At 42.6% G+C, this 27,865-nt stretch overlaps 2 protein-coding genes across 2 annotated transcripts; one reads left to right on the forward strand and one right to left on the reverse strand.

Moving 5' to 3' along the window:
* Positions 1-13,238: 13,238 nt before the first annotated feature.
* stmn4 (stathmin-like 4) lies at positions 13,239-21,278 on the forward strand. Its single transcript, XM_079179779.1, has 6 exons — positions 13,239-13,266; positions 17,822-17,886; positions 18,673-18,768; positions 19,013-19,218; positions 19,834-20,025; positions 20,919-21,278. Exons 2-6 carry the CDS (start codon positions 17,874-17,876, stop codon positions 20,976-20,978), a joined length of 567 nt encoding a protein of 188 aa, XP_079035905.1. The 5' UTR covers positions 13,239-13,266; positions 17,822-17,873; the 3' UTR covers positions 20,979-21,278.
* Positions 21,279-23,479: 2,201 nt separating this feature from the next.
* Positions 23,480-25,534, reverse strand: LOC306711632 (interleukin-17F-like; the record flags this gene model as incomplete). Its single annotated transcript, XM_079180648.1, has 4 exons — positions 25,434-25,534; positions 25,037-25,206; positions 24,747-24,890; positions 23,480-23,615 (listed from the first exon to the last, which is right to left on the reverse strand). The coding sequence occupies exons 1-4, from the start codon at positions 25,440-25,442 to the stop codon at positions 23,480-23,482; spliced, it is 459 nt and encodes a 152-aa protein (XP_079036774.1). The 5' UTR covers positions 25,443-25,534.
* Between the last annotated feature and the right edge of the window lie 2,331 nt (positions 25,535-27,865).

The raw sequence follows: 27,865 nt of genomic DNA on the forward strand, positions 1-27,865 counted from the left end.
CTTTTCCAAAGCTGATACTTGTGCTTTTGTGTTGATGGAACGTCAATAAATCTCCGTCTAAGAAAACACTATAAGGGAACACGTGAGGAATGCGTCAGATCATCAGATCTCTGAGCCCCCTTTAAGGCGGTGATATATATGAAGCAGTTCTTCAAGGTGCAAGGTGATCAAAGGCGTGGCAGAGGTCTGGCCTCGGTTTACGAGAGTGTGGTGGTCAGGTGACGGGCCCCCGATCACAGTGGGGGGAATTCACTTCTCCACAAGTGCACATCTGTGTTTGGCCCCCATAAAAGCGCTGAACTAATGCAGAATGGTCTGCTCAGACCTCTTCACCGAATTCCTGTAAATTATGGAGACTTATGACCCTCAAAAGGCTATTCTGCTATCAGCGACATGGTTAATTGTTTTCTCCCCGTCTTCATATAACACCATTACTGCCCCGAAGGAACCTTCTTTTCAAAAGATGCCAAAATGTTTTCATGTGTTTGGCTTTGTGCCTGTAAGATCAGTCTCGTGACAAAATGAATCCATATTTTAATTCATAAAGCAGCAGTATAGACCTCTTTGATACTATGAGGCATCTGTACCGCATGTGTGTTTTCTCACAGGAACCAGATTTAGTAGTTTTAAAGTGAAGTGGCTGAAAATCAGGTGAGACTTGGACAAACTTCAACATCATGAAACAATATCTCCAATATGTTTTGGTACCCTGACGCTATAGGTTGACACGCACTATTTAGCCACCAGCTAAAGAAGCATGATTGACTCAAACCACATGGCGAACTTGAAATGAAATGAAATGAAGTTCAGTCCATGCATGACAAGCAGTGTTGTGGATTTTGGCAGACAATACCAGGTATAGATTTTTACAGAATTGGTTAATTGATGGAAATATGATTACATCTAAAAATAGAATTCAGACCCCTGACCGACTCAGCGGAGGAATTTTTGAAGTGCACCCATTGGGTAGCTAATTCAAAAGGAGCCCAGACACTGGAACTGCTTATGCTGTATTGTAGATCCAAATTCCCAGCATTCCCTAATGGACCACTGCAGAACACAACATTTTTAGCAAAGACTGAAGAATAAGCAGAGGCCAAAAACAGACACAGAGGGGAATTGTTTTGTTTCTTTTGTTCTTTTCACGTGTTGGTACACTCTGCTCACATTCCTATTCCTCTGCAATATTTTTAACTTAAACTCAAATGTCTTTATCTCGGCCCATTTCCATGCACTGCAAACTGCAGCCCACACAATGAATCTAGCTTAGTGCTACATTTTAGAGGTGTCACACAAGCAGCCAGGGTCTGATCTGCTGTCTATGTGTTTATTAAAGGAACAGCATGTAGTATTTAGGGGGATTTATTGGCAGAAATTAGGCCACCGTAGTTCTCCAAAGTACTTGGAAACAGAGTGGTGAGCAGAGGGGTGTTGAGTTGGATGCAATCCGGGGGAATTATCTGTCTCTAGCTGTTTAAATGCTAACTAGCTAGTTGCCATCTTTGTATGTTTGTTGTTGGGCAGGTTGTGTACTGTGATCTGTTAGAGCTTTTTCGCTGAAAACCGCTTCCTGCTGCCGCTGGAAACAACACTCATGAGAGCCGTGAGAGTGAGTCGAAATGGTCAAGGTGTGCAGAGTCAAAATAAAAAAAGCTGAAAGATGTTATAAAGCTCTTAGGGTTGATGGGAACTGCAGATTCAGGTGATTCTCCATTCTCCAACATAGTCGTTTCAACCGTTGTTAATATACAAATATTGATTAGTGCGGCTTTAACATATATTCAAGTCAATAAAGCAGTGAGTCCTACAGTAATAACAGATACCCTGACCTTGTTAGAGTGACGCAAAATCCCCCAAGTTGAGTCCTTAAACCAGAAAATGAGTCAGCATTTCTACACTACCGGTTCCCTCGTCTGGAGGAAAACAGGTTTTAATGTGTTTTTGGTTAGATGCCTGAAATAAGGTCTGTGGTTAAAACAACATTTTTGTTCCACGATATAAAATACGTCTGTAAATACCCCACTTGGGAATTGTGAAGCATTTACGCATCTTAAAAAGTGTCTTAATGAGACTACAACACGTCCGCCTTCACAGCCTCAGTGTGCTCACTCGCGCTCATGTGACCGAGGTGTGGTTCTTTTTACTGCTGCCGATTGCATCCACGCTTCAAAAACTCATAAAAGTGGTGTTAATTTGTGAAGATTATCTTGCTGACCAAAATGTGTAAGTATGGTAAAAGCTGGTTTGCCGCAGAGCTTACTTTCTGCGATAATCCAAAAGCCATGTGGAAAAATCCCATCGGCTTCTTGTCAGGGCAACCGGTGAGATGCTAACATCCAGGTTAGCCCACAAAAACACGTCATCCCTGCAGCACTCTGTCTCCTCTCAGGTCACTGTTCATGTTTACACAGTTCACAGCTGAGGTTCAACACCGTTATTCCCCCACAGCCACCCTGCAGGAGGTTAACAGTAGCCCTAAATGGACGGTGCGTTTTGTTAAATGAGCCTTGACAGCAGACCCCCAAAAACACATGCTCAGTCTCAAGACGAAAAGACCGCGTGCGTCCCTCGGAGAAAATGTTCAAGCTATTTGCCAGAGGGGTCAAAGGTCCGCCCTGACTGACCCTGACTCTTTGTTTGTTCAGCGGGTCACCACCTGGTTCTGTTTCTAATTCTGGACGCTGGCCTAAAATGTGCCTTTGTTACAGCAGCGGGAAGTCGTTTATTAAACAGGTGGGGGGGAAACAAGTTGACAGGTCAGTTTGGTGTGTTTGATAGTTGGAGCTGGGGTGGAGGAGAATGTGTATATATATATATATATATATATATTTGTGTGAGTGTGTGTGTGTGTGTGTGTGTGTGTGTGTGTGCAAACAGCAAGTTACTCTTTCTGTCCCCCGTCGCTTTCTTTATCTGCTGCTCTTTCTCCGTCTTTTCAAAAGTCTGTCTTTCTCTCTCTCTGTCCTTTTGTCTTTGTGTCTCTCCCCTGCTGTGCGGAGGTCACTTGTCCTGGTCAGTTGTTTTTTGGCAGCAGAGAGGCGAACAAAGATAATTGTTGCAGTGTCAGTGGGGAGGTGTCTCTCCATTAGCTTTTTCTCCACTCTGCTCGCTGTGCATCTTTTCAAAACTCACCGCAACTCTGGAGTCCCTCATCAGACTCTCTCACACGCGCTGAAAGACAAACTTAAGTGTTGTTCTCTTCTTCACTGATTAACTTACAGTAGTTATCCTAAAACCAACAAACAGACCCCTTCCAGCATTGAAGGCACTTTAAATGGTGGGACCATTATTTTGTAAGGGGGGAGACTTCCCAGGGGTGTTCCTTATGTATTCAAATCCCAACATTCACATTTTGGTTGAAGTATGTATGTTTTAGCGTGAAAATACTATTTCCACAACTCCATCTCCATACGTCAGGTCCCATGTAACCTGACGTAGGTTCTTGCATGCTGAAGCTGCTACACATATACATCCATATAATCAGTGTATACTGTCACTCAGATGGCGGTCAGCATGCTTTGCATGAGACAGGAGTACCGGCACTGAAGCAAAGCAGTATACTGCTGCGTGGACACCACATTAGTCCGAACCCGAAAGTCACACGATAACGCATACGAAATACCTGATTGAGGCAGCAGTACACCAGCAATATTGTGCTGCTCCCCTCCCCCATCACTTTATCTTGCCGTCAGAAGGCCCTGTTAGACGAAGCTGTTATGTCGCTCTCTTTAATGCCACAAGACTCCATTGATAAAAACATTTAATCTTGGAGCACAGGGGCGTAAAGCCCACATACAAGCTCACTTTTAGTTGTTTCCAGACTTAGCGCAGCTAACGGTGACTAAGCTGTGTGTGGGCACAAGTGGGCGTTTCCATTTGAAAACCCCTGAAAAGAACTCAGATGGACTTACCCTTTAAAAAACAGGTCAGCTCGTAAAGGCTCACCAAGACAAGCGATTGATGAAATTGTTATTCGTAATGTTAAAAGGGTCACTCATATGGTGTCAAAAGCCCAGAATTATGGACTCTGTGGTTCCTTCACAGAAGGTTTTAGTGTCTTTCAGCTCATTGTTGTCATTTTACAACTGTTTTGGTTCAGCATTGTTTCCAGTATGCAGCTGTTGTTTTCGGTTTAAAAGCGGTGATAAAGCCATTGTGCACCAACCTTCCCAGAACTAAGCAGACGTCTATGTTGGTGGTGTTTCTAACTTGGCTAGACAATTGGCTGCATTTGCAGATGGGAAGCCAGTGATGGGTCGTGTCCTACTGGTTGCTCTGGTAACCTGTGCAGAGGGGGCGGGGTCAAGGCTGCTGGAAGAAGAGGGTCCAAAGGGCCATGTTTCAATCATTCCCGCCCCCTCCAGGGAAAACACAACTCATAGATCAACTTCTCTTCCTCCACATCCACAAAGACTTGGCCGATGGCCTGGACCTCCAAAAAAGTGCTCCTCAGCTTCTGCTTCTGCAAGATTTGAGGGGATGATGACATTTTATTACTTAACAGTTCAGCGTTGGTGATGTGGTCCAGTAGGAGTGGCACTTTAAACTTTCACAAATTCCTTTTTCCTTTTCAATGTTGTGTTGCAAACTGATGTAATAGGCTGTGGAATTGAAATGTAATATATATCATTATACTATAAAAGCTTACCAAACATGGGTAAAGGGAGGCAAACTGTTAAGGTTCATCATGCAAGCACAAGTAGGAAATAAACATGTGTCGTCAAAATGAATGCTTTTATGTGTTGCAAGTGTTTTTGAGTGCTGTGGAGTTGGTGACGATATTTCTACGTCTGCTTGTGTTGTGTCTATTTGCAGTGCGTTGAGCTCTCAGGGCCACCGTAGCTTACGTCTTTTAAGAGCATACTCGCACATGGTGCATTTGTAAGAAGGGGAATACGTCTAGTAAGGGATGTAAATAAATCTGCTCTGCTTCTCTTGCAGATGAAGAGCAATATATTTGATGTATTTATGATACATGTGAGGGCCTGAATCCGTATGGTGTCCATATGGATGCCATGGTGAACTGGTAGAGTAGTGCAAGGAAAGTGGGTCAGCTCTCTCATAGTCTACGCTATTCACAACCATTCCAAATAGAAAACAGCTCTCTAAAGCAGTGGCCCTGAACTGTTTCATGGAGATACAACCTGTAGTCACATGGGGAACATTTCATTCACACCATTTTTATTCTCGTTTACTTTACTTTAGTTTATTAATGTTTCCAGTCATATTCACATTTCCTTGTAGCTAAATCAAAGGCACTTGTAGGAGGCATCATTTTGCATTCAATAATAAAATTCACAAGTACAGCATTTCTTAGATTAAAGGTGCAAGATAACCCGAGGGATTCTGATTGACTCTCAATGGCTCTCAACATGGCGACGCCTGAGTGCTAACAGTAAAAACTACAGCAAACGTGCTGACAGAACTAACAGGGTTTACCTGAGGGGGAACCAAAGGGTGGGCGCAACATTTCTGCAATGACGTCGGCCGTATCAGAGCAGTGCAGAGCAGAGCGGCGGTCGGGAGCTAACTGGGACGCACTCACATGCACGAAAAGCATGCGTGGATGGCCCGAAGGACATTACTGAACATTTTGCACTGTACAACACACTGCTACATCACTGTAGTATTATATCATCACTATTTTGTATTGGTAAAAAACATGACAATGCTGCTTACAGATCAGCTTGTGACTGTGAGGGCTGCTGATGACTGCATTTGAGTCAAATTCCTGTTTCTCTGTAATGAAACTGTCATTGAGGGTAATCATTATCACACTGTACAATATTAGTAATATGATAAACTATATATTGCTCAAAGCTTTACAGTAATGTGCAGACTTTTCTCTGAATAGTAAACTGTTACACATCATGGGCGCCGGATTCTTTTTAGAAAGTGGGACTGGGCATTTTGAGTGAAGGGGCCAATAGCCCTTTTGAGTAATTGACCACAAGGCACAAATGCTTCTGTGTTCTTATTTTCTTCTTATCTTCAATTTGATCCCAGGAACTTTCCACAAACAACCATTTTCTTACTTCTTGTAAAACCGAAGTAGAGATATTTAGCACAAACCTGAATACAATGTGAGATGATTAAACCGTGTCTAAGTGGAGAGCAGGGCCGTCCTTCAATCAGAGGATCGGCGGTTCGATCCCCGGCTCCGGCTCCACTCACATGTGAATTATGAGCAAGACACTTAACCCCAAATTGCTCCCGTAGCTGTGCCTACGGTGTATAGATAGATACTGAAATGTCAGTCGCTTTGGATAGAAGCACCTGCTAAATGACTGTAGTGTGTGATTGGTGGCATTTGTGCAGAAACACTGTGTTTAAGCACTTCTTCTGTGTTGTTGAAACACAATCCCACAACCCCGTTGTGACCAAACATGTAATCATTTTGAGTGTGACGGGTTATGATGGCGTCACATTATCTACACATGGTGAATAACAGGCATGCATGACATTAAGACATTGTATATGATGTTGAAGTAACAAAGGTAATTTTCACAGTAAATAACTGAAACATGGTTATGAAAGAAGGCGGTGACGTGCCTGTTTGTGCACCATGTTGATCAGAAGACTTCTTTTATGGGTCAAGAGTGATTTGTGTAACAGGGTTGATGTGTTACTAAAGTACGGAACTAAATGATGGAATTTTTAATGAACAATCATGAATTCATAAAAACACAAATAAGTGGTGTCGACTGAAAAAAACAAGATCATTTCAGATATAAATATAAAAATGATGTAATGTTTTATTTGACTTTATTAAGGGGCAATTTCAATTGATATAAAAAGTTTTTAAGAATAGATTTTGGTGACCCAACAGATGAAATTCACCTAAATAGGTCAGAGGGCTCAGATCACAGCATGTTTTCCTGCTGGATGCTGTAACAGCAGTGGAGTTAGTTCAGATCATCGCTTCGATAGTGAACCTGAGGCTGGTGGGAAATGGAGTCATCCATTTTACAGGCACCAGAGGGTGACAGAGTTTACTTCAGCTCAGTTTGTGGCAGCAATGTGACTGAAACAGTAAATGTAAGAAAAATAAAGTCTCTCCCCAAATATATATGTACATGGTTGTTTTTTTTTGGGGGGGGGGGGGGGGGGGGGGTTCAAAGAATATTAATTGAATTAATTGGAATAATATAAGAAATTCTATTAAATCAAGACTTTATTATTCAATCATTCTCCTCTTTAATTACATCACAGTTTTTTTCTCAATTACACTTTTTCACTTTCACTTTGTCACTTGTTACTTTATCTCTTTTTCATTTTTTTATTTACTTCATAATGTCATTAATATCGTCATAATTCATTTATTCAATATTGGCCACTTTGGGCCCACATATAAATCTTAATGAGTTCAATAAAATAAATAGTTATCTTTACATTGACAAATACAACTAATTGGAATAAAAAGGATTTAACTTAATGTTGATTGTCTTTAAAAGCAGCTTGACGTTACACACAATACTTTCATGATTTATTCCTTTTCCCATCATTTTCAGATGCAGCATAAGGCTTCAGGAAGAGCTGCAGGTAAATGCTTACATGTCCAATGTCTCGCTGTCTGTCTCCACGCCATCATCACACACTGTGGACAGCAGGTCCATCAGTGACACTGACAGGTAAGTCGTTGACAGAGAACAGTTAAATCCTCGCTGCCTTTGAAGAAGACCTCCTCCTCTCTGACCCGTACATCACGTCCATCACACAGGAGACTCATAACTGTCATTCCGCCTCATCACTGCAGAGCGGCCGTTTTACACCTCTGACCCTGCTGCTGAGGGACTTGTGTCTTGGTATGCTCACACTCACACACACACACACACACACACACACACACACACACACACACACACAAACATTGGCCCTGTATTTAGCATGTGCACTGCATAAAGAGAATAGCAAGATAAAATACCTGGAACACCTGACCTTTGACCTCAGAACCCCCATGGACCCAGGGGATTTTGGAGGGGCAGTGGGTGAAGGTGTTTCAAAGAAAACACAAAAGGAATATTTATGTGTAGTGCAGATCTCTGGGCCCGGTTACAGAGAGCAGGTTCAGTTAAAACGGTCACGGTTAGTCAACTCAGAGTTTGTTAAACCTACTTTCTGAAACAGCGCCCAGGTGTATTTTAACGGTGCAGGAGGCCATCACCACAGGGCAGGTCAGTAGTGTAGGACTACTGGGACTAGTTACAGATCTGATATATACCTCTTATATACCTGTAGATACATGACTGTGATTGGCCAGAAGATGGCAGCACCTCTAGACTAAAACACAGTATATGCCTGTTTATCTCGCACAGAGTTCATGATATAGTGGAATTTTCTTATTAAATTATTTTTGTAATTTCGCTACACGTACCAGGTACTTCTCTTAGTAGTAATAGTAGTATATATACTAGTAGTGGTAGTAGTAAGTAGTAAATCACTTCAACTGCTTGCATCAGATACAAAATTGCAGCAGCTCATAATTAAACTTCAGCTGTTCTGGCCTCACAGAGAAAGATGGGGACCGCCATGGAAACACATGGAACCCCTCCCCCAATCAGCAGGCTTTGTTTCTTGCAAAAATATCTTGAATATGAGGCTGACTGGCATCTTACCATAGACCAGTATAAATATTTGCGGGATGTGTGTTCTGTGCTGCCAGGTTGGTATTTGTACCTTTAAGGATACTTCACTGCCCCTTGAGGAATGTGTCTTGCCTGGTAGCCTTCAGAAACATTCAGACTATAGACACTTAACTATATATATATATATATATATATAGTTAGTTATAAGTTATATATACATATAGTATCTAATATTAGCTGGTGTTGTATCCAGTGTGTGAGTTACAGCACACAGTGATGGTAGAGGATGCTTACTATGATACATTTTCTCATGTTAAATCTTGCAAGCAACGCAGAATAACTGCATAAAGCTGAATACACACATTGTTTTACACAGGATGAAAACATTCAATGATTACAACGAGGATGAGATTGGGCCGTCACAAATGACACCATTAGAAGATGTTCTAGCACAAGTGCAGTATTGGGCCCTTGAAACAATGTGCCATCATCAGACGAAAGTAACCCATGAACAATGCAAACACCTTTTGTTAATCGCCCGTGCAGACGTACAAAATGCTTCCAGACCATCTTACTGGAGAGTTGCGCACATACACACAAACGCACACTTTTCCTGGCATCCAGCGACTTCTGTCTCACTGTCAGTTCCTTGTTCCCATGGCAACAGACTGTTCCAGACAGGCTGTCCTTTGACAAGTGTAGAGTGCAGGAGCTGATATCTGCACAGCAAAGGAGGTCCAGACAACTTCACGTTATTACAAAAAAAGAATGAGTATATCGGGACCAGTTATCTTTGTTTCTCGTGGATATTGAGTTAAATTTGCATGAACTAAACGTTTTGATTATGCCCGAAATGTAAAGATTTCCATTGTTTATCCTTTTTTTCTGTTGATGCAGCATTAATGCAGCTGGAAGTTTGCAGTTGTTTATAAGAGGACCTAAATCACTTATCCTAGTTTTTAGCTGAGCTAAGCACTATCAGAGCCAACCTCCTCCACAGATCAGGGGGACAGGGATTGCGCTTCACTTTCTGTACAAGCGGGGTGGACTTGCCATGTTTCCCCTTGATAGCACATCCTGGCTGTCAGAATCAATGCTCGTAAAAGCCCTTCAACTTCAATTGGATCACTGTGTCAAGCATTTTACCAGTAATCTAATTATCCTACAGTGGACACCTGCACAGGATGTACACACTGTCCATCCGCTCGCTTATTCATGAAACTCCGTTTTGTGCACACACACACACACACACACACACACACACTTTGAGCAGAGTGAGTAAGGCTAGTAGTTATAGAATGATCTCATCCTGGGACACTGAGAGATGATGTCAGACTTTAGAACAGGGCCCTGGTGCTGCTGCTAAGCTACTGCAACTGTTTATGTTTTTACAGGCCACGAGGGCTTGCAGTGCGGGGTAGTGGGGAGGCAATGTGCAAGTGTGTGTGTGTGTTTGTGTGTTTGTGTGTGTGTGTGTGTGTGTGTGTGTGTGTGTGTGTGTGTGTGTGTGTGTGTGTGTGTGTGTGTGTGTGTGTGTGTGTGTGTGTGTGTGTGTGTGTGTGTGTTTGTATGTATGTGAGTGTAAGAACTTGAGTGCTTTAAGAATGTTTTAATACTTTTGCTTTATTATTGCCTCCAGGCGTAAGCCTGTGGGGTGATCATGCGTTCAGACGTGTGTGTGCATGCACGTGTGTGTGCATGCACGTGTGTGTATGGTTTATCTCGCATACTGCTTGACCATCAGACTGATATTTGTTGTGCTTATTTAGGACTACATGCTCAATGACTTCTCATGGTTGTGGTTTTTGACTGTTTCATACCGTAAATACCTGCGGACTCATCACTCCTCTTAAACCTGCTAGGCTAGGCTAAAGAAGGCTAACAATAAACCTGAATGTTAGGATCCACTTAAGATAGATACGAGATTAGAATATCACAGTTTTTGTGATCTTGACTCGTTTGGGGGAGTTGAGGGAGACACACTTGGCACAGATCTGCACTCTACTGAGTGCACTTTTCTAGTTTGCATCTGTGATTTATTTTTTTAACATATAGTGATCATGCGGAAGACAATCTAACCAGGCCATCAGCTAATCTTTTTTTCTTTAATTTCTATCTATTTAAATCCATTTCCTTCCTCAGTTGTGCAGTCTGCAGAGATGTAACATGTAGTCCCTCTAGGCAGAGGGAACTGATTTGTCCTTTTTTCTTCCTCATCTCATTATTCAGCTGCGTTCACAAGCTGTAAAATTAGTGATTCTTCATCTTCCATCCTCAGATCGTTTTATTTTCACAACCGTCTCCTCCTAACTTCTCCAATGGGTGCTCCCAGTACGCGCCCCCTGTTTCACTCGGTCCTCCCTCCTTATTTCTTTCCCCCTGCTCTGGTCCTCCCTCTCATCTTTGTTCTCCCAGAATCCTTGAAATAATCTGTTTGATCCTATTTCCTCCTCCTTTCTTGTCCTCACCCCCTCATCCTCCACCTCTCACTCGTTCTTTTTTTCTTCTCTCTCTCTCTTTCGCTGGTGATCTCATTTCCAGGATGTGTGTGATGTCTAATGTCACACATGCATTTACCGACAGTGGAGGTTGGTGAGGGGAGAGATGAGGAGAGGAGAGACAAGGAGAGGAGAGGAGGGGAGGGGAGAGACAGCGACAACAGGACACACCCTAGTGTGACCTCATGCATATCCCTCTCTCTCCTCCTGCGTTGTAAGCTCTTTCATCTCGTGTGCCCGTGGACAGCGTGGTGACATCATGTTAGTCGTGTGAGCTGAATGCAGGATCAAAGGGCGGCAACAACAGAGACGTCCCTCTGCCATCCAGACAGTTTTCCTTTGTTACTTTGATGTCTCCACATATTTAGAAGAATGATTGTGATCGAAAAGACCATTTTTTTCATTAGTAGTGGTGGACTTATATTAATGCCAGTGCACCAGCAGCAGTTGCAGTAATAATTGTAGTGATGGTCATTCAGCAGGGATGTGCACAGGCTCTCCATGGGACAGGGACAAAACAGGGTTAGGGTTACATTACACTAGGGACAGCAGCCACAGAGCCCCTGTGGTGACTTTAGGGCAAATGTGAAACATTAACCAGTTAAATAAATGGCAATCGACCTCCTGTCATTTCCAGCAGCTTGGGATACATGAAGACACCGGTGATTCAGTGATATTCCATTTGTTTAAGACTTGTCCAGTAATACCGGAATACATTATTATATTTTGTGGCCACTTGGAGGCAGCGGAAACAGCAAGCTGTGATCACAAGATGGACATACTTTCACCTTTTAGGTTGATATGATAAACATATTAGCAAACCATTTCTATTTACACATCCAGCACACGTACAGAGCAACGTTAGCATTTGGTGTTTAGTCGTGTCTCTGGTCACCTGATGTAAGTCTAATATTCACTCTCTCTTCACCATATATCTGAAATATTTGGCAGCTAAAAGCTCCACAATGTTCACCAGCTAGTTGCTAACTGTATCTGCTGTTTGGTGCTGAGTCGTGTCCAGTGGGTTTTTAGAGTTTTGATGTTTGATGAGAGCTGCGAGAGTGAATCAAATCAGTACAGTTGAGGGCAGTAAAACCAAAACAACAAGATGAAAGACACTAAAATGAACTCCAGAATCAGGTCATGACTGTGACTTTGACACAACAAGCGAGCTCTTTCTTGTTACAAGTAGTCATGGGACGACATGACTTTTTAAATAAAATATTGATCATAGCTGCTTCAAAACACAAACTCACCTGCAAAGCAAAGTCAAATAACACACGTGTGAACCCGCACAGACACTTTTGTCTGTGAGCAAGGCTGGAATATCAAAGCGGGGAACTGACCGAAGACCCCAGACCTCCAGGATCCCCAAAAACCCCATGTTCACTGTGTGGCAACTGGTTCGTGGTAGATTTATCATTGTAACTTGGAAATAGTCAAGGCCCATCTCATGCAATAGAATAATGTACCCAACAGCAGAATACAGTCAGACCATAGTGTTTTTTATCAAAAACGAATGCAATCAGGTTCCAGCAAGAACACGCCTACACAATAGCTACTCTTCTACTTTGGTAGTGTCAAAATAGTGGTAATGATAGTAGTAGAAGGAGTTGTAAAGTAGTTGTTCAGATACTAGTAGAGGTACCATATGTGATCTTAACACAAATATAAAATAGAGTTATTTTGAAGAACTGCATGTGCTTCACAAAATGTTCTCTACTTGTTCTTGTATATACTGTCAGGTTCTAAATAATTTAGTGTCCTGCGTGCTTCCAAGCTGGGCCCCCTGCTGAGATGCACGCACACACACGCACACACACAGACGAAACAATCTTCACCAATTTCTCACACTACTTCACTCAACCCTCCACCATGCATAATATACATACCCACACGCACACACTCCTGCGCCATATAATAAAACAGCGGTCCCACCACCCACCCTGCAGTACAGCACAAAGAGCTCACAACCCTCCCCCGATCCTTCCTCTGCGCTCTTATTGGCTGAGAGGCTCCAATGCTGGCCGCGTCTCGGGCCAATGAGACGTCTCCAAAGTGATGTCATGGAGGCAGCGTTGATGCTGATGCTGTTGCCCGGCGCCTGTATCCGTGCAGCCAGACGGGGGTAACCGTAGTCACCGGTCCATCAGCAGCAGCGGAGAAGACAGGGCCAGAGGGGGGTGAGTCTGCATCACGAGACACACAGCTGCACACATCTGCATTTCACTTCATGAACTTTTATGTTTGAATGTAAAACTGAAGGTCATGTGCGAGTGTTGGTATAGGGGGTAATGGGGCGAGGGGTGAGGATAGTGATGATGCAGTGGTTGCTGCTGACAAAAGGGAGAGAACTCGGTGTACCCACAAACTGTACGCTGTGTAACATGTGTCATTTATTATTCATCCGCCATATGTGCAGACAGAGCTTTGTGTCTGCATTTGGGAAGGGGAGAGGAAAATGAGTTTGTACGTGCTTTTATGGTGAAAAGGTGTGTGTGTGTGTGTGTGTGTGTGTGTGTGTGTGTGTGTGTGTGTGTCTGTATGTGTGACAAAGCAGGATAGAAAGAAAGACACGGGAAGGTACAACAAAATTAAACAAGTGTGACAAATTGTTTGTAAAAGTTCCTATTCTTGTTATATTTTTGGTCAGTTTTGAACATGCATTTTATTGAGTGTTAATTTCACCTTGGGCTGTACAACGCTTTAGGTTTATTATTGTGTGTGCACAGCGCCTTTTCAAGTGCAGGTATTCGGTGAGAAAAGATGGGAAGACAACAGTCTGCAAACGCAATCTCTGTGAAATCAGTAAAACCAAACCGACTGAATCAAAATGGCTCGTAAAGATGTCAGATATAGATGGGTGTCAAGGGCTACATTTACCAATTCTTGATATTCTCTTCATGCATATATGGTATGGGAGGTGTGGTTTGAAGTTGGTGTTTGTTATAACAGCTCATCCTATAAGAAATCAAAATACTACACTCAGAATATTATTACAAATAATCAGAGGTGTGTAAGATTGTGTTCAGAATTCATGCGAGAATACGAAAATGTATATAGTGTATCATATACTGCCAATGGAAACAGAGTCAATAATAAACTTAGGAAAAAAAATTTCGTTAGATGAGAAGAAAAAAACTATTTGCCTCTTTAATAAGGGGGTTATGCACCTTTAGAGCTGCCGGTGGGCAGATTTTGTTACCGAGGGACAGAGCCAGGCTAGCTGGCTTTATGCTAAGCGAAGCTAACCGACTGCTAGATAAAGGAAGGAATGAGCATATTTTCCAAAATGTTGAGCTTTTGCTTTAAGATTCAACATTTAACGAGTGACAAATTAGACTTGAGTATGCAAGTACAACAAATAATTAGTTGTGTTTTTTATTATTTTAACATGCAATTATGAACCATTGGATATTATGTACAATATTATTATATTATGCGAAATATTAGCTTCAGCAAACATGAAGGATCATGGTCTTCCTGGAAAGAAATCCCATGAATATCATAAAATTGTTTTATGAAAAACTTCACTATGTTTTTACTGTCAGCTAATTTCCCAACATGCGTGGTTTTCTCTCTCTCTGTATTGACACACAAGAAAAGGAGCGCTCCTACTCCTGCAGCAGGAAGCAGTGCCTGGGTGGTTCCATAAGATGAGATCAGCTGTGTGCGGCGTGCATGTGTATTCCAACAGTGTATAGCAGTACTGCCTGATTAGTATGGGTGTGCGCAACTGTGCATCTTAAGGTATCTGCACATTTATGTAGCATGTGTCTATGTGAGCATGTGTGTGTGTGTCCTTGACTGTGTCGTCCCACCGGGACACATGTCAGGGTGGTCAGGTGAGCGTGTGCCCTACACTGTGATGAGACGTCTCCCGCTCTCTTTGTCATAGGTTGTCTCATTAGTGCACTGCTCCTCCGTCATTTCACATGCTGAAATACTGATAGCATGAAATGCTAACTACGTTATTAGCTATGTCAAAGTTTAAAGGATTTGTTCAACATTTTGATGAACAGACTTATTTACTTCCTATCTGAGGGTTACAAGAAAAGACTTATTCAACTGTCTTGGCTAGGCGAATAGCCTAGCTTAGCATAAAGACTGGAAGCATGGGGAAACAGCTAATTTTGGCTATCTCCAAGGTTCAAAAGCCACCAACACCTGTAAAGCTTGCTAATCAACATTGTTGGGGAGTGGAAACACTGCAAGCTTACACATTTCCCATTAACTTGCAGGTAGTTTAGCTACTTACAAAATGTATTACAATGTTTCCAGTAGTTAGCTATTTTGTTCCAGTAAGTAGTGGGGTAGTGCTACGTAGCTGCTTAGCTCAGCTTAGCATAAAGACTGGAAGCAGGGGGAAACAGTTCTCGCTGTTGCCGTAAGGTTGCCAGGTATAACCATCAGAGATTCTGCACAGAAGTGCAGGCAGATGGATAAACTGTTGTTCATCAAGTTAACAGTTACAGTTTGTAACTTCCTTTAAACCAGCCATACCAACCTACAGCTGTCTCTACATAGTTAGCATGCTGATCTTCCAGCACCATGGATGCTGTGGAGAAACACAACTTCAGAGCTTTGAATACATTTAGTTTTTAACCTAGTTCTTTAACCATATAAAAAAAATGTTTATTATAAAATCAAAATATTCTTAGGTCCTACATTTTGGACAACAATGCAAAGAAGCAACACATTACATCTGTCTCTGGGTGTAACGGCCGGGCTTTAGCATACAGCATTTACCAGTGTATATTCCAGAATACTGGTTTGGATGATCATCTATGTAGAACTCTATCTTAGAAGATGAAGGGGAGTTAGTTGAGAGCAGGGGGGGGGGGGGGGGGGGCATTTCTGGCAAACACATCCCACCACAGATGTTTGGTTAAATTAGGCCCACACAAGGAACCAGTGGGATGTCTCGCCCAGAAGTTCAGTCTTTCATTTACCATCACTCCTCAGCCTGTTTGCTTCAACACCTAGGTCCTCGTGGGATGATACTGAATACCAGAATTAAATCCAAACTTAATTAGCGTGTGCACTCAGCTGTGGATAGATCAACGAACTGCAGGGCGCTCCTAGAACTACATCTGAAAAAATTCTCCAATTAGCTGACATTTAAGTATTCAAGACCTGTGAGTGTTTGTTGATTTGATTAATCGTGAGCAGCAATGATGAAGGAAGTTGTGTACATCTTTTAACATGATCGCATATTCATTTGCTATACTGGTCATTGGACTAAATAGGAAATCAGGGGGTGAGGAAACCTTTGTTCTCTCTCATTATATAACCATCTCTTTCACTAGTGTGTTTGCTCGACCGATTTGCAGCATCCCTCAGATGTCCATCAATTCAGTGTTGATGAGACCATCTGACAGACAGCAAGGGGACAGACAGACAGACAGAGAGAGAGAGACAGACAGACAGACAGACAGACAGACAGATAGAGAGACAGAGAGACAGACAGAGAGAGAGACAGACAGAGTGCGAGCAGGTGGTGGAAGGTCTGGTGAGACAGTTCTTTGCTTCTGCTCCCTCTCTTTCAAGGCAACTCAGTTTGATGGAAGTACTGCTTGAATTAAGTCAGATTTCAATGAAAGTATTCTTGAATCCCCCCCCCCCCACACACACACCCCCAGTCAAATATGAATGCGTATAATTTGATGTGATAATTAACAGGCCATAGTCGGTATCACAGAGACATATTTGCTTCAACACAGGTTTGAAGTACATGCTCAACAGCTGGTGAAGCAGGCTGTTGTCATTGTTGATGCCTTCCTCTTCCTTTCTTGCATCCTCTCGACGACTTACTGCTGCTCCTCTCTCTTGCGTCACGGCTGTGTGTGTGTGTGGGGGGGGGGGGGCGTCCATAAGAGCGGGAGTTTGTGAGATCACAAGAAGTTTGGTAGCCAGTCATCTTCCAATAAGAAGCGTGTGACTTACTTGTCACTAGAGCTGCTATTCCATCACATCTACATGTTTTTCGTTTGTTTGACGATTGACTGTCATTTTATAGCGCCCTCTACTTCTGCAGTGGTTAAACGGCACGCGACTGGAGAACTGGCGCCACCTTATCTCGATGAACTAACTCCTATTATAATATTCAGATACTGTACTTTATAAATCGGCATGCACTTTGGATAGAAACTTTGAAGAATTCAAGTAAAAAGCCACATCAGACACAACCTTGTGTGTCTTTAGACATGTCTGAGGGATCTTTAAGCCTCTTCTCTGAGGGTTGTGCAGCGCCAGTCTGGGAAACACAAGAAATCCCTGACATAGAAGTGGACATCACAGATCAGTGATATATAACCATGTTCAGGGTAAACAAGAATGCAATTTTGAAGTGAGGGAGCTTTTAAACGCCTATGTCTCTTATTAAAGGAGGGAGGGGCTATCTTTCTTCACATGTGAATAAGACGATGATGTATTTATGATATTATGTGTTTGATGATGTCTTTATATTTATTAGTTCTTGTTTACGATCCATGGCGAGAATGACCCTCTGTTTTGGCCCACATTAATTCTTTGAAGCAGAGCTGTTCTCTCATTGGTCAAATTAAACCTGAATGGGAGGTGCTTGCACTGCAGCTTGCCGTCCTGTTCATTCTCTCCGTAGCCACTGCTTCTCCCATTCATTATATGACCTTTGAATGTGCTTCATTCAGTCCTCTCTCCCTCTCTCTCTCTCTCTCTCTCTCTCTCTCTCTCTCTCTCTCTCTCTCTCTCTCACAGACTGAGAAGGATCGTTAGCATCCCTGGAGAGTTATACATACGCAGTGAGAAGATGACTCTGGCAGGTAAATGCAGCCACAGCAGAAAGTCACACACACCATCACAGCTCCCTGAACTCGCCTTTATAAACTGCTCATGATTCCATTGTGGTAATGATAATGAGAGTGCACTTTTATTATCTGAACCATGTGTCTTGACCGTGTTATGACTGTCATAACAACATAATGAGGATGACTCACTGTCAGAATCGTTCAGTTAGAGTCAAAACAATGTCAAGCATCACAAAGCTACTACATATCTGTGTATGTGTGTTTGTATATACTACTCATGTTGTGGGGACATAGATCTGTTTACACAGTTACATTGTGGGGACTCACCTTCCTTCTGGGGACAAAATGCACGTCCCCATAACGTGAATCGACTTGGTTTAAGGCAAGTGTAAGGTTAAGTTTAGGTTTAGGTTAGGTTTGGTTAGGAGCGAGATCAGGTCTAGCTAAAGGTTCAATTTAAGTTAATGTTACGGTTGAGGTTGGGGTTAAGGTTAGGTTGAGGTTCAGTTCAAGTTGGGTTTTGGTTAAGGTTAGGTTAGGTTAGGTTGGGAGCGATAAGGGTTAGGGTTAGGATTAGGCTGGTAGTGGTTATTAGGGTCAGGGTAAGTCTCCATGAAATGAATGTAAGTGGATGTAATGTCCTCTTAAGTGATGGAAACACAACTGTAATGTGTGTGTGTGTTCTGTGTGTGTGTGTGTGTGTGTGTGTGTGTGTGTGTGTGTGTGTGTGTGTGTGTGTGTGTGTGTGTGTGTGTGTGTGTGTGTGTGTGTGTGTGTGTGTGTGTGTGTGTGTGTCCTCAGCCTACAAAGAGAAGGTCAAGGAGCTCCCCCTGGTGTCTCTGTTCTGCGCCTGCTTCAACCCACAGACTGCAGACAAACCTACATACAAGGCAGAAGGTAACAATAAATCACTTTAGCTTGCATGTAAACGATCTTACAGTATTCTAGCCAAATATACGCACGAGTCATTCTGGGAAATGTAGGAGTTATTGTTTCCAAAGCACTTAGCAGAGGCCTGTAGAAGGGATGTAGGTAAACCACAAACCACACGCTGCACCACAAATCACATTGACGATGTGTAATAGTGTATTAAAACTGCATAGCAAATGAAGATTCTAAACATGGCCACAATCCAACACAGATGCGGTGGACCTGGGCTGGTGCGTCATCAAAGACGTGGAGGTAATTGAGCTGAATAAGCGGACATCTGGCCAGGCCTTCGAGGTCATCCTCAAGCCCCCGTCCTTTGACGGGGTGCCAGAGCTCAACGGCTCCATGCCACAGCGCCGCGACCCGTCCCTGGAGGAGATCCAGAAGAAGCTGGAGGCGGCCGAGGAGAGGCGAAAGGTGAGAGGAGCGGAGGAGGGGTGGGGTGGGGGGCTATTGTCATACCCTCGACGAACCCAACCGGACCGGCCCTCAACCTAAACTTGTAACCCTAACCCCAGCTGCTGCTCATCCAGGCATTGTCAAACATCGGACAACGCTCTTTGTGGGCAGCGTGATTTATCAACTCAGGAGGAAATAGGGTGGAAATGGATGAAAAGAAAGAGGGGGGGAGTGTTGGACTGGGTGGAGGAAGCAGAGGGAGGATGGAAAAGATAAAAAGAGGGACATGGAAGCACAAGGGCAATCATGAAAGGACGCACCCACGCTGGCTCATATTCATCAAGCAAAGAGGACGGTGGAGAGAGGGAGAGGAAGGGAGAGGTGAGGAGAGAACAATAATAGCTGGCCTGCAACAGAGCGCTCACGCCACACCTGCAATCAGATTGTTACTATGAGTGATGAATAAGTCGCAACAGGTTTGGTTCCTTCATATTAGAGCTTTCACCATTTTCTCTGGTTCGTAGTGGGCAGGACTTAGTTGTAAAACGGTGATGTACTAAAATCCCACTAATAGTTGAGGATTTTTTAAATCCCCCTGTTGACTTACCGTCGGTGCTCTCTGTCTCCCTCTAGTGCCAGGAGGCGGAGCTGCTGAAGCACCTGGCGGAGAAGAGGGAGCACGAGCGCGAGGTGATCCAGAAGGCCTTTGAGGAGAACAACAACTTCATCAAGAACGCCAAGGAGAAGCTTGAGCAAAAGATGGAGGCCAACAAGGAGAACAGAGAGGCCCTGCTGGCCGCCATGCTGGAGAGGCTGCAGGAGAAGGTACGGTCCAGTTGACCTTTGCTCTCAAGGTCTCCCACTTTATGAAAGATCCACTCTAACACACAAAAAACATTATTGGTGATGTACAATTTTGTTGTTTCCATACAAATGATGATGGATTTGATGAAAAATCAGTCCCTCAGAGCAGTAAGGGCTTCTGTGTAGACATAAACAAGATTTGGAGGACATTTATCAAAGAGACACACCTGATCTGTCCGATGCTCGCAGTGTAATCGAGGAACTATTAAAGGAATAGCTCAACTTTTAGAGAAAGGTGTTCATTTGCGGACCGAACAACAGTTCGATGAGAAGATTGAAACCACTTTCATGTCTGTGCGATAAGTACGGAGCTAGAGGTGAGAGACGATTAGCTTAGCTTAGCACAAAGAACATATATTGTCATTTTTACATTACTGTTTCTGTGTGGATTAAACAAACACAATACAATGTGTTAATCGGTTAGTCGTAGAGGTGTAGGTATGGGCTTTTTTTTAATTTGAGAGACAACCAGGCAACCTGTTTCCCCTGTTTCCAGTCTTTATGCTAAGCTAGGCTAATTGCCTCACAGCTCCACCTCCAAAGTTAGCGTGTGTGGTATCGATCTTCTCATGTTACTCTTTGTAATAAAGCAAAATTTCCTTTAACCTAAAATGTTTTCTTCAGTGTAAATGACGCAAGCCTGGGCTTGCATTTCCATTCTAATGTTGTTCAGAGGCTTGATCAGTCATCATGAATATTATATGAGGTGGAAAAGAGTTTTTAGTTCTCCCCACTCTGTTCAATTCTTCATGAACAGTCGCTGAGTCATCGCCTTGTTCTGCCGGCGTCTCCCTCATTAATGCTAATTTATTCATGAACGCTAACGTTGCCGTGTCTCTGTGTTTGTCTGGCAGGACAAACACGCGGAAGAAGTGAGGAAGAACAAGGAGATGAAGGAGGAAGCCTGCCGGTAGATGAATGGAGAAGAACAGAAGAGAGAGAGAGAGAGAGAGAGAGAGAGAGAGAGAGAGAGAGAGAGAGAGAGAAGAGAGAGCGGGACTGGGATTTTTATGATCGGTATAAAAAAATAAAATAACAAAAACCAAGGAAATCTAAATAGTGCAGGAAAGATTTTTAAAAAGAACACAAAAGCAACTGAACAAAGGGGAACGGGGAGTTTTCACATTTGATGTGTGCTGTCACGATTCTGAACAAGCTGTACAAAGTTTAGCCAACTCAAAAATAAATCTGTCTCTTTGTTCTAAAGGAAAAGTGGGGGATCAAAATAAACATTTGTAAAAGAGGGGCATCAATGGTTGATTGGTGAGGAACGAAAGCATCGAGGCAAAAGATGCACACATTTAAATCACGGCTCTGAATTCTGCAGCAGGGAATTATAACTTGATGCTTTATATCAGGAGTCGTGACCGTTGTAACACAGCCAGTCATACAGAGTAGAGAGCTGTGATCTAAACTGTTACCGGGGAAAACATGACAAATGTGTGATGTGCTCAAACAAAACAAAAAGCTGGACGCACGGATATAGTTTAGAAGTTCTAGTCAGTCCAAACCAGTACAAAGCTAAGAGTCCCAGGCTGCCCCAGGCTTTCATTTACAGGACACTTACCAGTAAACACACACAAACACACACGCTTCTGCTGTTTCCCTTATTAAAAAAAAAAGATGTCCCTCGCTCCACCGCTCTCATGCATTTTGTGTGATTGTTGTGTCTGTCTGTTGGGAGGCCTGTGCGGACAGAGACTCAGTGAATCTCACGATATGGTTTCTGAATATCAAAGGGAAGAATCAGACCAGGGGGAGTAAGAGAAACAAAAAAAAAAGGTTTGAGGAGGGGGAGGAAGCTGTGCTGCATTCTGCCATTTCCTGGCTCTTTGTAAAAAAAAACTTTGAACTGTAGTGTCTAGTTGTAGATCAGTGACATGCATTTGAGTCTTAGATTTAGAGCACTGATTGCACTCTTATTTCATTAAGCACAACTCAAAAGCACATGTGCACACACATGGAGGACAGCATATATATATATATATATATATATATATATATATATATATATATATATATATACAGTATAAACAACAATAACATCACAAGGAGGCAAAGAAGTGACGTAGTTCAGAATTTGGACAGATTTGGTCATGAGGATGAGGATTTTCTTTGGGGGGGGGGGGGGGGGGGGGGGAATCTGGCTAACCAGCAGTCTCACTTTGCTTTGGCATGTGTCCCTATGCTCTGATTGTCAGTGTTTGGTTTTCAAAGCAATGTAAACCGAAAAGAGTAAAACGGAAAAGTCAAATTTTGCTTGTTGAGTCATACTGACTTGATTGAGGAGTCTAACATGTTTGCACTGTGTCTGGGGAGTGGTTGTACTTGCTGTGATGTCGCTGTGTATCTTCGAGGTTGGGTTGATTGTATCTTTTTTGGCATGGTCAGTAAAAACGGCTTGACTGAACTCTGGTTCTCCTCATTCCTCGTGTGTTCGTTGATGGCGCAATGTTTTGCATGCACTTGTACACTCGGGGCAATAAAAAGGTCATTCAAACCAATAATATAAATGAAAGTATTTAAATAGATATTTGATGTGACAGTGAAATTTGACATATTAATATAGATGCTAGAATAGAAGGTTAATAATAATTCTCTTTTTAGTAAAGATGAAAATAAAGCAATCTGATAGCAATATCTGTTAGAGAGGAAGCAAAGTAAAAATGATTTGAAGTACACACTGTACACACTGGCTCCCTATGTGAGATTATTTTTTAGGTTACATCCATGAAACATTACAATAAGACCACAACACAGGCCATAAATATCATCAATGTGAATCTATAGTGTGAACTTTTACAGGACGCTTAGAGGATATTAGTCATTGCATGAAAATTCACCAACATAAATAATATTTTTTTAAATAAATTACAAAATAAATCCATGTCCTATTCATCAAATTATAATAGTTTTTCACAGCCCACAAGACATCAGAGTTGAATTAAAAACTTTAATAGAGCATTCTGATATTGTTTACAATAAAATAAGAACAGAGTTATTTTTAAAAGGTGAGGTTTTTTTTACGATTAACCCCCCCCCACAAACACACACACACACACACAAATAATATAGCATATACAAATATTTCCAACGACATCCTTTTCATGACTGAGAAAATGACTTACAGTAAATGACATACAGTAAATGACAGCCACTGTACTTGTATCTACTGCATTTAGCATTTCCACCACTAGGGGCCAGAAGGAAGCTCTTTGCAGGTCTTTGAGTGTAATAAGTAATAAGTAATAAGTAACATGTTAAAGGCAACATTAGAAAGCGGTACAACAATATTCCTTTTGTGTGTCTTTTGGGAAATACATAAAAGATGATTCAGTGAAAACTTAAAGTAATATTGGAAGTTTGAGTTAGAAAGTGGTAAAACATTGACAATATGCTGACAGAGTTGCTACCATCACAAGAGTCCTGTGTGTGGCTGCTGTGGGACGACACTGGGCCTCACACAGGTGCAGCCCACTGTGATCACCTCCGTCCCCAGTCTGAAGCCGTACCATTTCCTCCTCCTGTTACCGGGCCTTTGCTTGGAGACTCTGGAGCGGGATGGAGAAATGAGTGAGTGCTGATTAAAACACAGACGATGTCATTGTGAGATCCTTAAATGGAATCACATAGAAAAGACGAGGAAGAAACAAGTTAAAGTCAACAAGACAATCTAATACAATCCCGTGTGTTTCCATTCAGTTTAATGCGATGAATGCAACTTCTGTTAAAAATGCCAACAATTCCTTGACATGGGATGGTAAACACCAGATTAGTTTGGGTTTTCACATTCCTACCACTTTTTCCCAACTTATTTATCAACTATGCATCCCATAATGTTCACTAACTTATTAAATGGTAGAAAAATACAGTTCTTGTATGTACAGTTCAATAACTCTTGGATTCCTCACCTTGTATTGGTATGAATTAAAAACTCAGCTATAAAAACATTTGTTTGTGCCTTTGCCTTCAAATTAAAAGAACTGCTGCCCAGCAGATCGATACCATTTTCATGTCTGTACGGAGCTAGAGCAGGGAGACAATTAGCTTAGCTTAGCATAAAGTCCATATATTGCTGTTTTTACATTTCTGTTTTTGTGTAGATTAAACAAACAACGCAATGTGTTAATCAGTCAGTTTTAAAGGTGTGTCTATGGGCACTTCTTTTTAAAATCTTTGAGATGCTAAGCTAGGCTAATGTGCAGAACAATACAGTGTTCTTGTAATCTATGTGTACATAAAAACCCTACTTACGTCCAGGAAACAGTGAAACTATACCTCATCTTGTACTAGTGTATTAGTATTTTACGGAGTCGGGGGACAAAACGTCTCTGAGATTGTTGTGACAAATTAATGAAAAAAAAATTACAAATTTGCGGACATAAAATATATGAGAAAAAAATCTGAAATACAATAAAAAAATCCAGCAATAAAAACGGATTTTCTCTGCCATCAATTCATAATAACTGCTGCACAGCAGCTTGTTTCAACAGGAACTGCATCACATTAGGAGAGAAAATGCTCTCCAAACTACATTCACTCTGTTTGGTGGACCCACTCGATGACCTTACTGTGTTTTTTTACACATACCGACGTTTGTAGCACAGTAACTTCAACTAGAAACAAAAACAGAGGCCAAAACTACATCATTAGCTGCTTTTACACAGACTGCAGTGGCTCACCTGTGGAGGACCAGGACCTGGTGGTAGATGGGTTTGGCCTCCAGGGCTGCATTCTCTCCCCCCCCCTGCAGGCTCAGACAGCCAGAGGTCAGGCACACGGCATGAAAGATCCGCCGAGGCAACCGAGACGCCACACAGGACTCTCTGGAGAGGGAGGAAACACATCTTTATGAATGGGAACACAGGCTTTGAAAGTCCAGAACTGAGAACTGAACCGCCGAACAAACGGGTGTTTTTTCTTTGGCACCAGCTTGTGCAAAGCGATGGGAGAAAGACCGGCGAGGCCTCACTTGTACGTCCACGGAGACAGAGACATGTTGGCGATGGTCGAGGCGGACCTGCCGAACTGAGGCGGCACTGAGGGATCCAGGACCAGTCTCACAGACGTGCCCCTCAGTCTGGCTCCTTGCCCCAACTTCAGGGAGACCGTCAGACCCAGCACCAGCAGAGCTCTCAACACCTGAACGCCAGAACACCAGCAAGGACTTTATCGGTTAGAAGGCATGTCAAACAAAGAAGAAATACATTTACACAAAAAAGATTTGTCTTTCAACAGTTTGGAGGCATTAGATACATTAACTTTGCATTTAAAGGGTTGACATCCCATTGGTACATGTCCCATCATGAACCCTGTAGTCACCCTGTGAACAGTGATCTGGTGGCCATGGATAAGATTGAAGCACTCACCAGCAGCATGGTTCGTCTCGCCTGCAGAGCCCGACTTTAACAGTGAGGCGCTCCTGTGCTGTCTCGTCGTGTCTACGTTCCTCTCTGTGTTTATATGCAGGCGGACTGTGTTGGTGTGTGTTGGCAAGATCTGCGGTGCATTTCCGCTATGACTGACTCTAATTTTTAAAGATGTCGATCTGTAGATAAGATGTTGTGGTCTTTCCTGGTCCCCGTCCACTCGTTACTTTCTACCTGTGTGTGCACTTTTCTCGTTGCCTTAGATCCTGTCGTTACGGCGACATACATTTCAAACATACGAAGGCCTTCCCACACTGGATGACAGTTACTACTTTTGTTTTGCACAAAGCATTGTTTTTTTTACTTGGCCCCATTTTGACCTGTCAGTGTCTAGAAGAAGCAATACTTCCTCTGAGTGAGATGAGCCAGCTGACACCCAAAGGTGTGAAACCCTTTGTTCTCCTATGGAACCTTTTGATGTGGTTGTGAAAACAGTACACTATTTGTTACTTTTATGGCAAAAAAAAAAAAAAAAGCACTGGTATGAAAATCTGCAACTGAAGCTTGATTTTTTTGTCTTTCTTCTTTCAGTGCACAAAACAAACCAGCGATAATTTTGTCAATCTAAACCAAAGTAAAACGGATCATTATTTATAATGTCTTGAAATGGTCCTGTTATTGTTTAAGAAACTGACTCATCATCATGAACAGCCTCAACTTTGATTTACTTCTCAGAGTCATATAAAAGACTGGTAAGCACACCTACACAGCCAGCCCAGAATGAACGATGTAGGTCAGGGAAACGCTGAGGAGACTTCTGGTAATGAATCAGCAGAACCACTTTCAAACAGAAACTGTGTGATAGCATCTTCTCTCCTCCTGCAAACTGGAGCACGGCCACTGGATGTATAGAGAAGTGAGGAGAGTCGGGTTCAGAACTTCTGCACTATCTGACCGAGTTTGCAGCATAAAAAATCCTTCTCACGAACACCCGATCATGTGACCTTAAACCTGGTGTTAGGGTAGAAACTGACCGCTTCTTAAATGAGTTTATTGAAGGCCTATTGAAGGCCTGGCGGGCCTCATGTTCAGCTTGAAACACATTTTTAAACCCAGTTGAAGACTTCTGACCGTAACTCATCTGTCGTTGTGACATTAACGTTACTCATCGTGAGACGGCTCGAACACGTGTTGAGATTGAAACAGTTCGTCAAAAGCATCCAACGTGCTGGTGGCTTGGCCAGGGATGAGCTGTTTCTCCACGACGATGGAGAAAAGCATCGATTCGGTTCCGGGTTCGGCCAACAGCAATGATGTGTGGTTGTTTACCGTCCATGCTGCAGCATGAGTGAAGAACAGAACAGTAACACGAACACCTTAAAGTGATAGCTCAGATTCTTACCCACACAGGGAGTGCTGCTCCATGAGAGCGCAATAGATCCTCCAGTTTGACCAGTCGACTGCTCCCGTGTAGCAAGAACCCACGTTTTACTGGGAGTACAATCCTCCCGAATAAATGAGGAGGATACTACTGACCTGTACCTCCCCTTTCATTTGAAGGAACACGCTCCCACTGAAGTGTGTGAAAGAATCTGAATTATCACACAGGGGGAAGGAAGAGCTAGCAGGTTAGCATGTTCTGCTCCCTGCATGCTTGGATTGGGACAACAGAAACTGTGGGATTGCCACTCTGAGCATCTTCATCGACATGATGGTTGTCATGGCCAATTCGAACTTTGTACCATACTCCACAGTTTCAATTGTTCAGTGGCAGCGAGCCACTTTTTTAGGTCAGTATCCAAAAAATAAAACCAAATATAGGAATGTTGAAATTGTATCACTTTTTCTACTGTAGGTGGTTGTGGTGGACTCAATAAACGAAAACCTCAAAGCTCTATTCTGTAAAACCCGGTTGTATTCTGGAAGCTTTTAAAAACGTATCGCCCTTTGGATGAAAAGGCTCCTTCAGCGATTCCCAGGGCACACTTCTCCCTGTGGTTACGGGAAGGAATCCTCCTTTAAATTATACAAAAACTCGAAATCCAAATGCCCCACTAAAGACTATTTAGTGCCCCCTATGTTCATTCACTGCCATTACATCCCTTTTTAATATAAACCCTTTCAGTCTGACATGGTTAGGTAAAGAAAAAGGGTTTATTTCTATGTATGGCGCTGTTCATAATGCCACAATGACACTTTTCACAACAATCTGTCAAAACACTTTTAGATTACCTTGCAGCCCGATTCGCTTCTGTCGTCTGCAGCGTTCTACCTCAGTACTGGACCAATTTCTACAACTGTTGTCATCATCACTTACACACATAGGATGAACAATCCTGAAGTTACCCTTTAAATATTACAGTTTGGGACTTCAGAGTTGATTGATGTCTCTCTGTGGGTTTGTCTCTACGAGTCACCGCTTTCCTATTACA

This window comes from Pholis gunnellus (genome assembly GCF_910591455.1).
Source record: "Pholis gunnellus genome assembly, chromosome: 19".
NCBI lineage: Eukaryota > Metazoa > Chordata > Actinopteri > Perciformes > Pholidae > Pholis > Pholis gunnellus.

Coding starts and splice junctions, on each gene's coding strand:
- stmn4 (XM_079179779.1), top strand. Junction 19,219..19,833: donor CGGCCGAGGAGAGGCGAAAG/GTGAGAGGAGCG, acceptor GTCTCCCTCTAG/TGCCAGGAGGCGGAGCTGCT. Junction 20,026..20,918: donor TGGAGAGGCTGCAGGAGAAG/GTACGGTCCAGT, acceptor TTTGTCTGGCAG/GACAAACACGCGGAAGAAGT.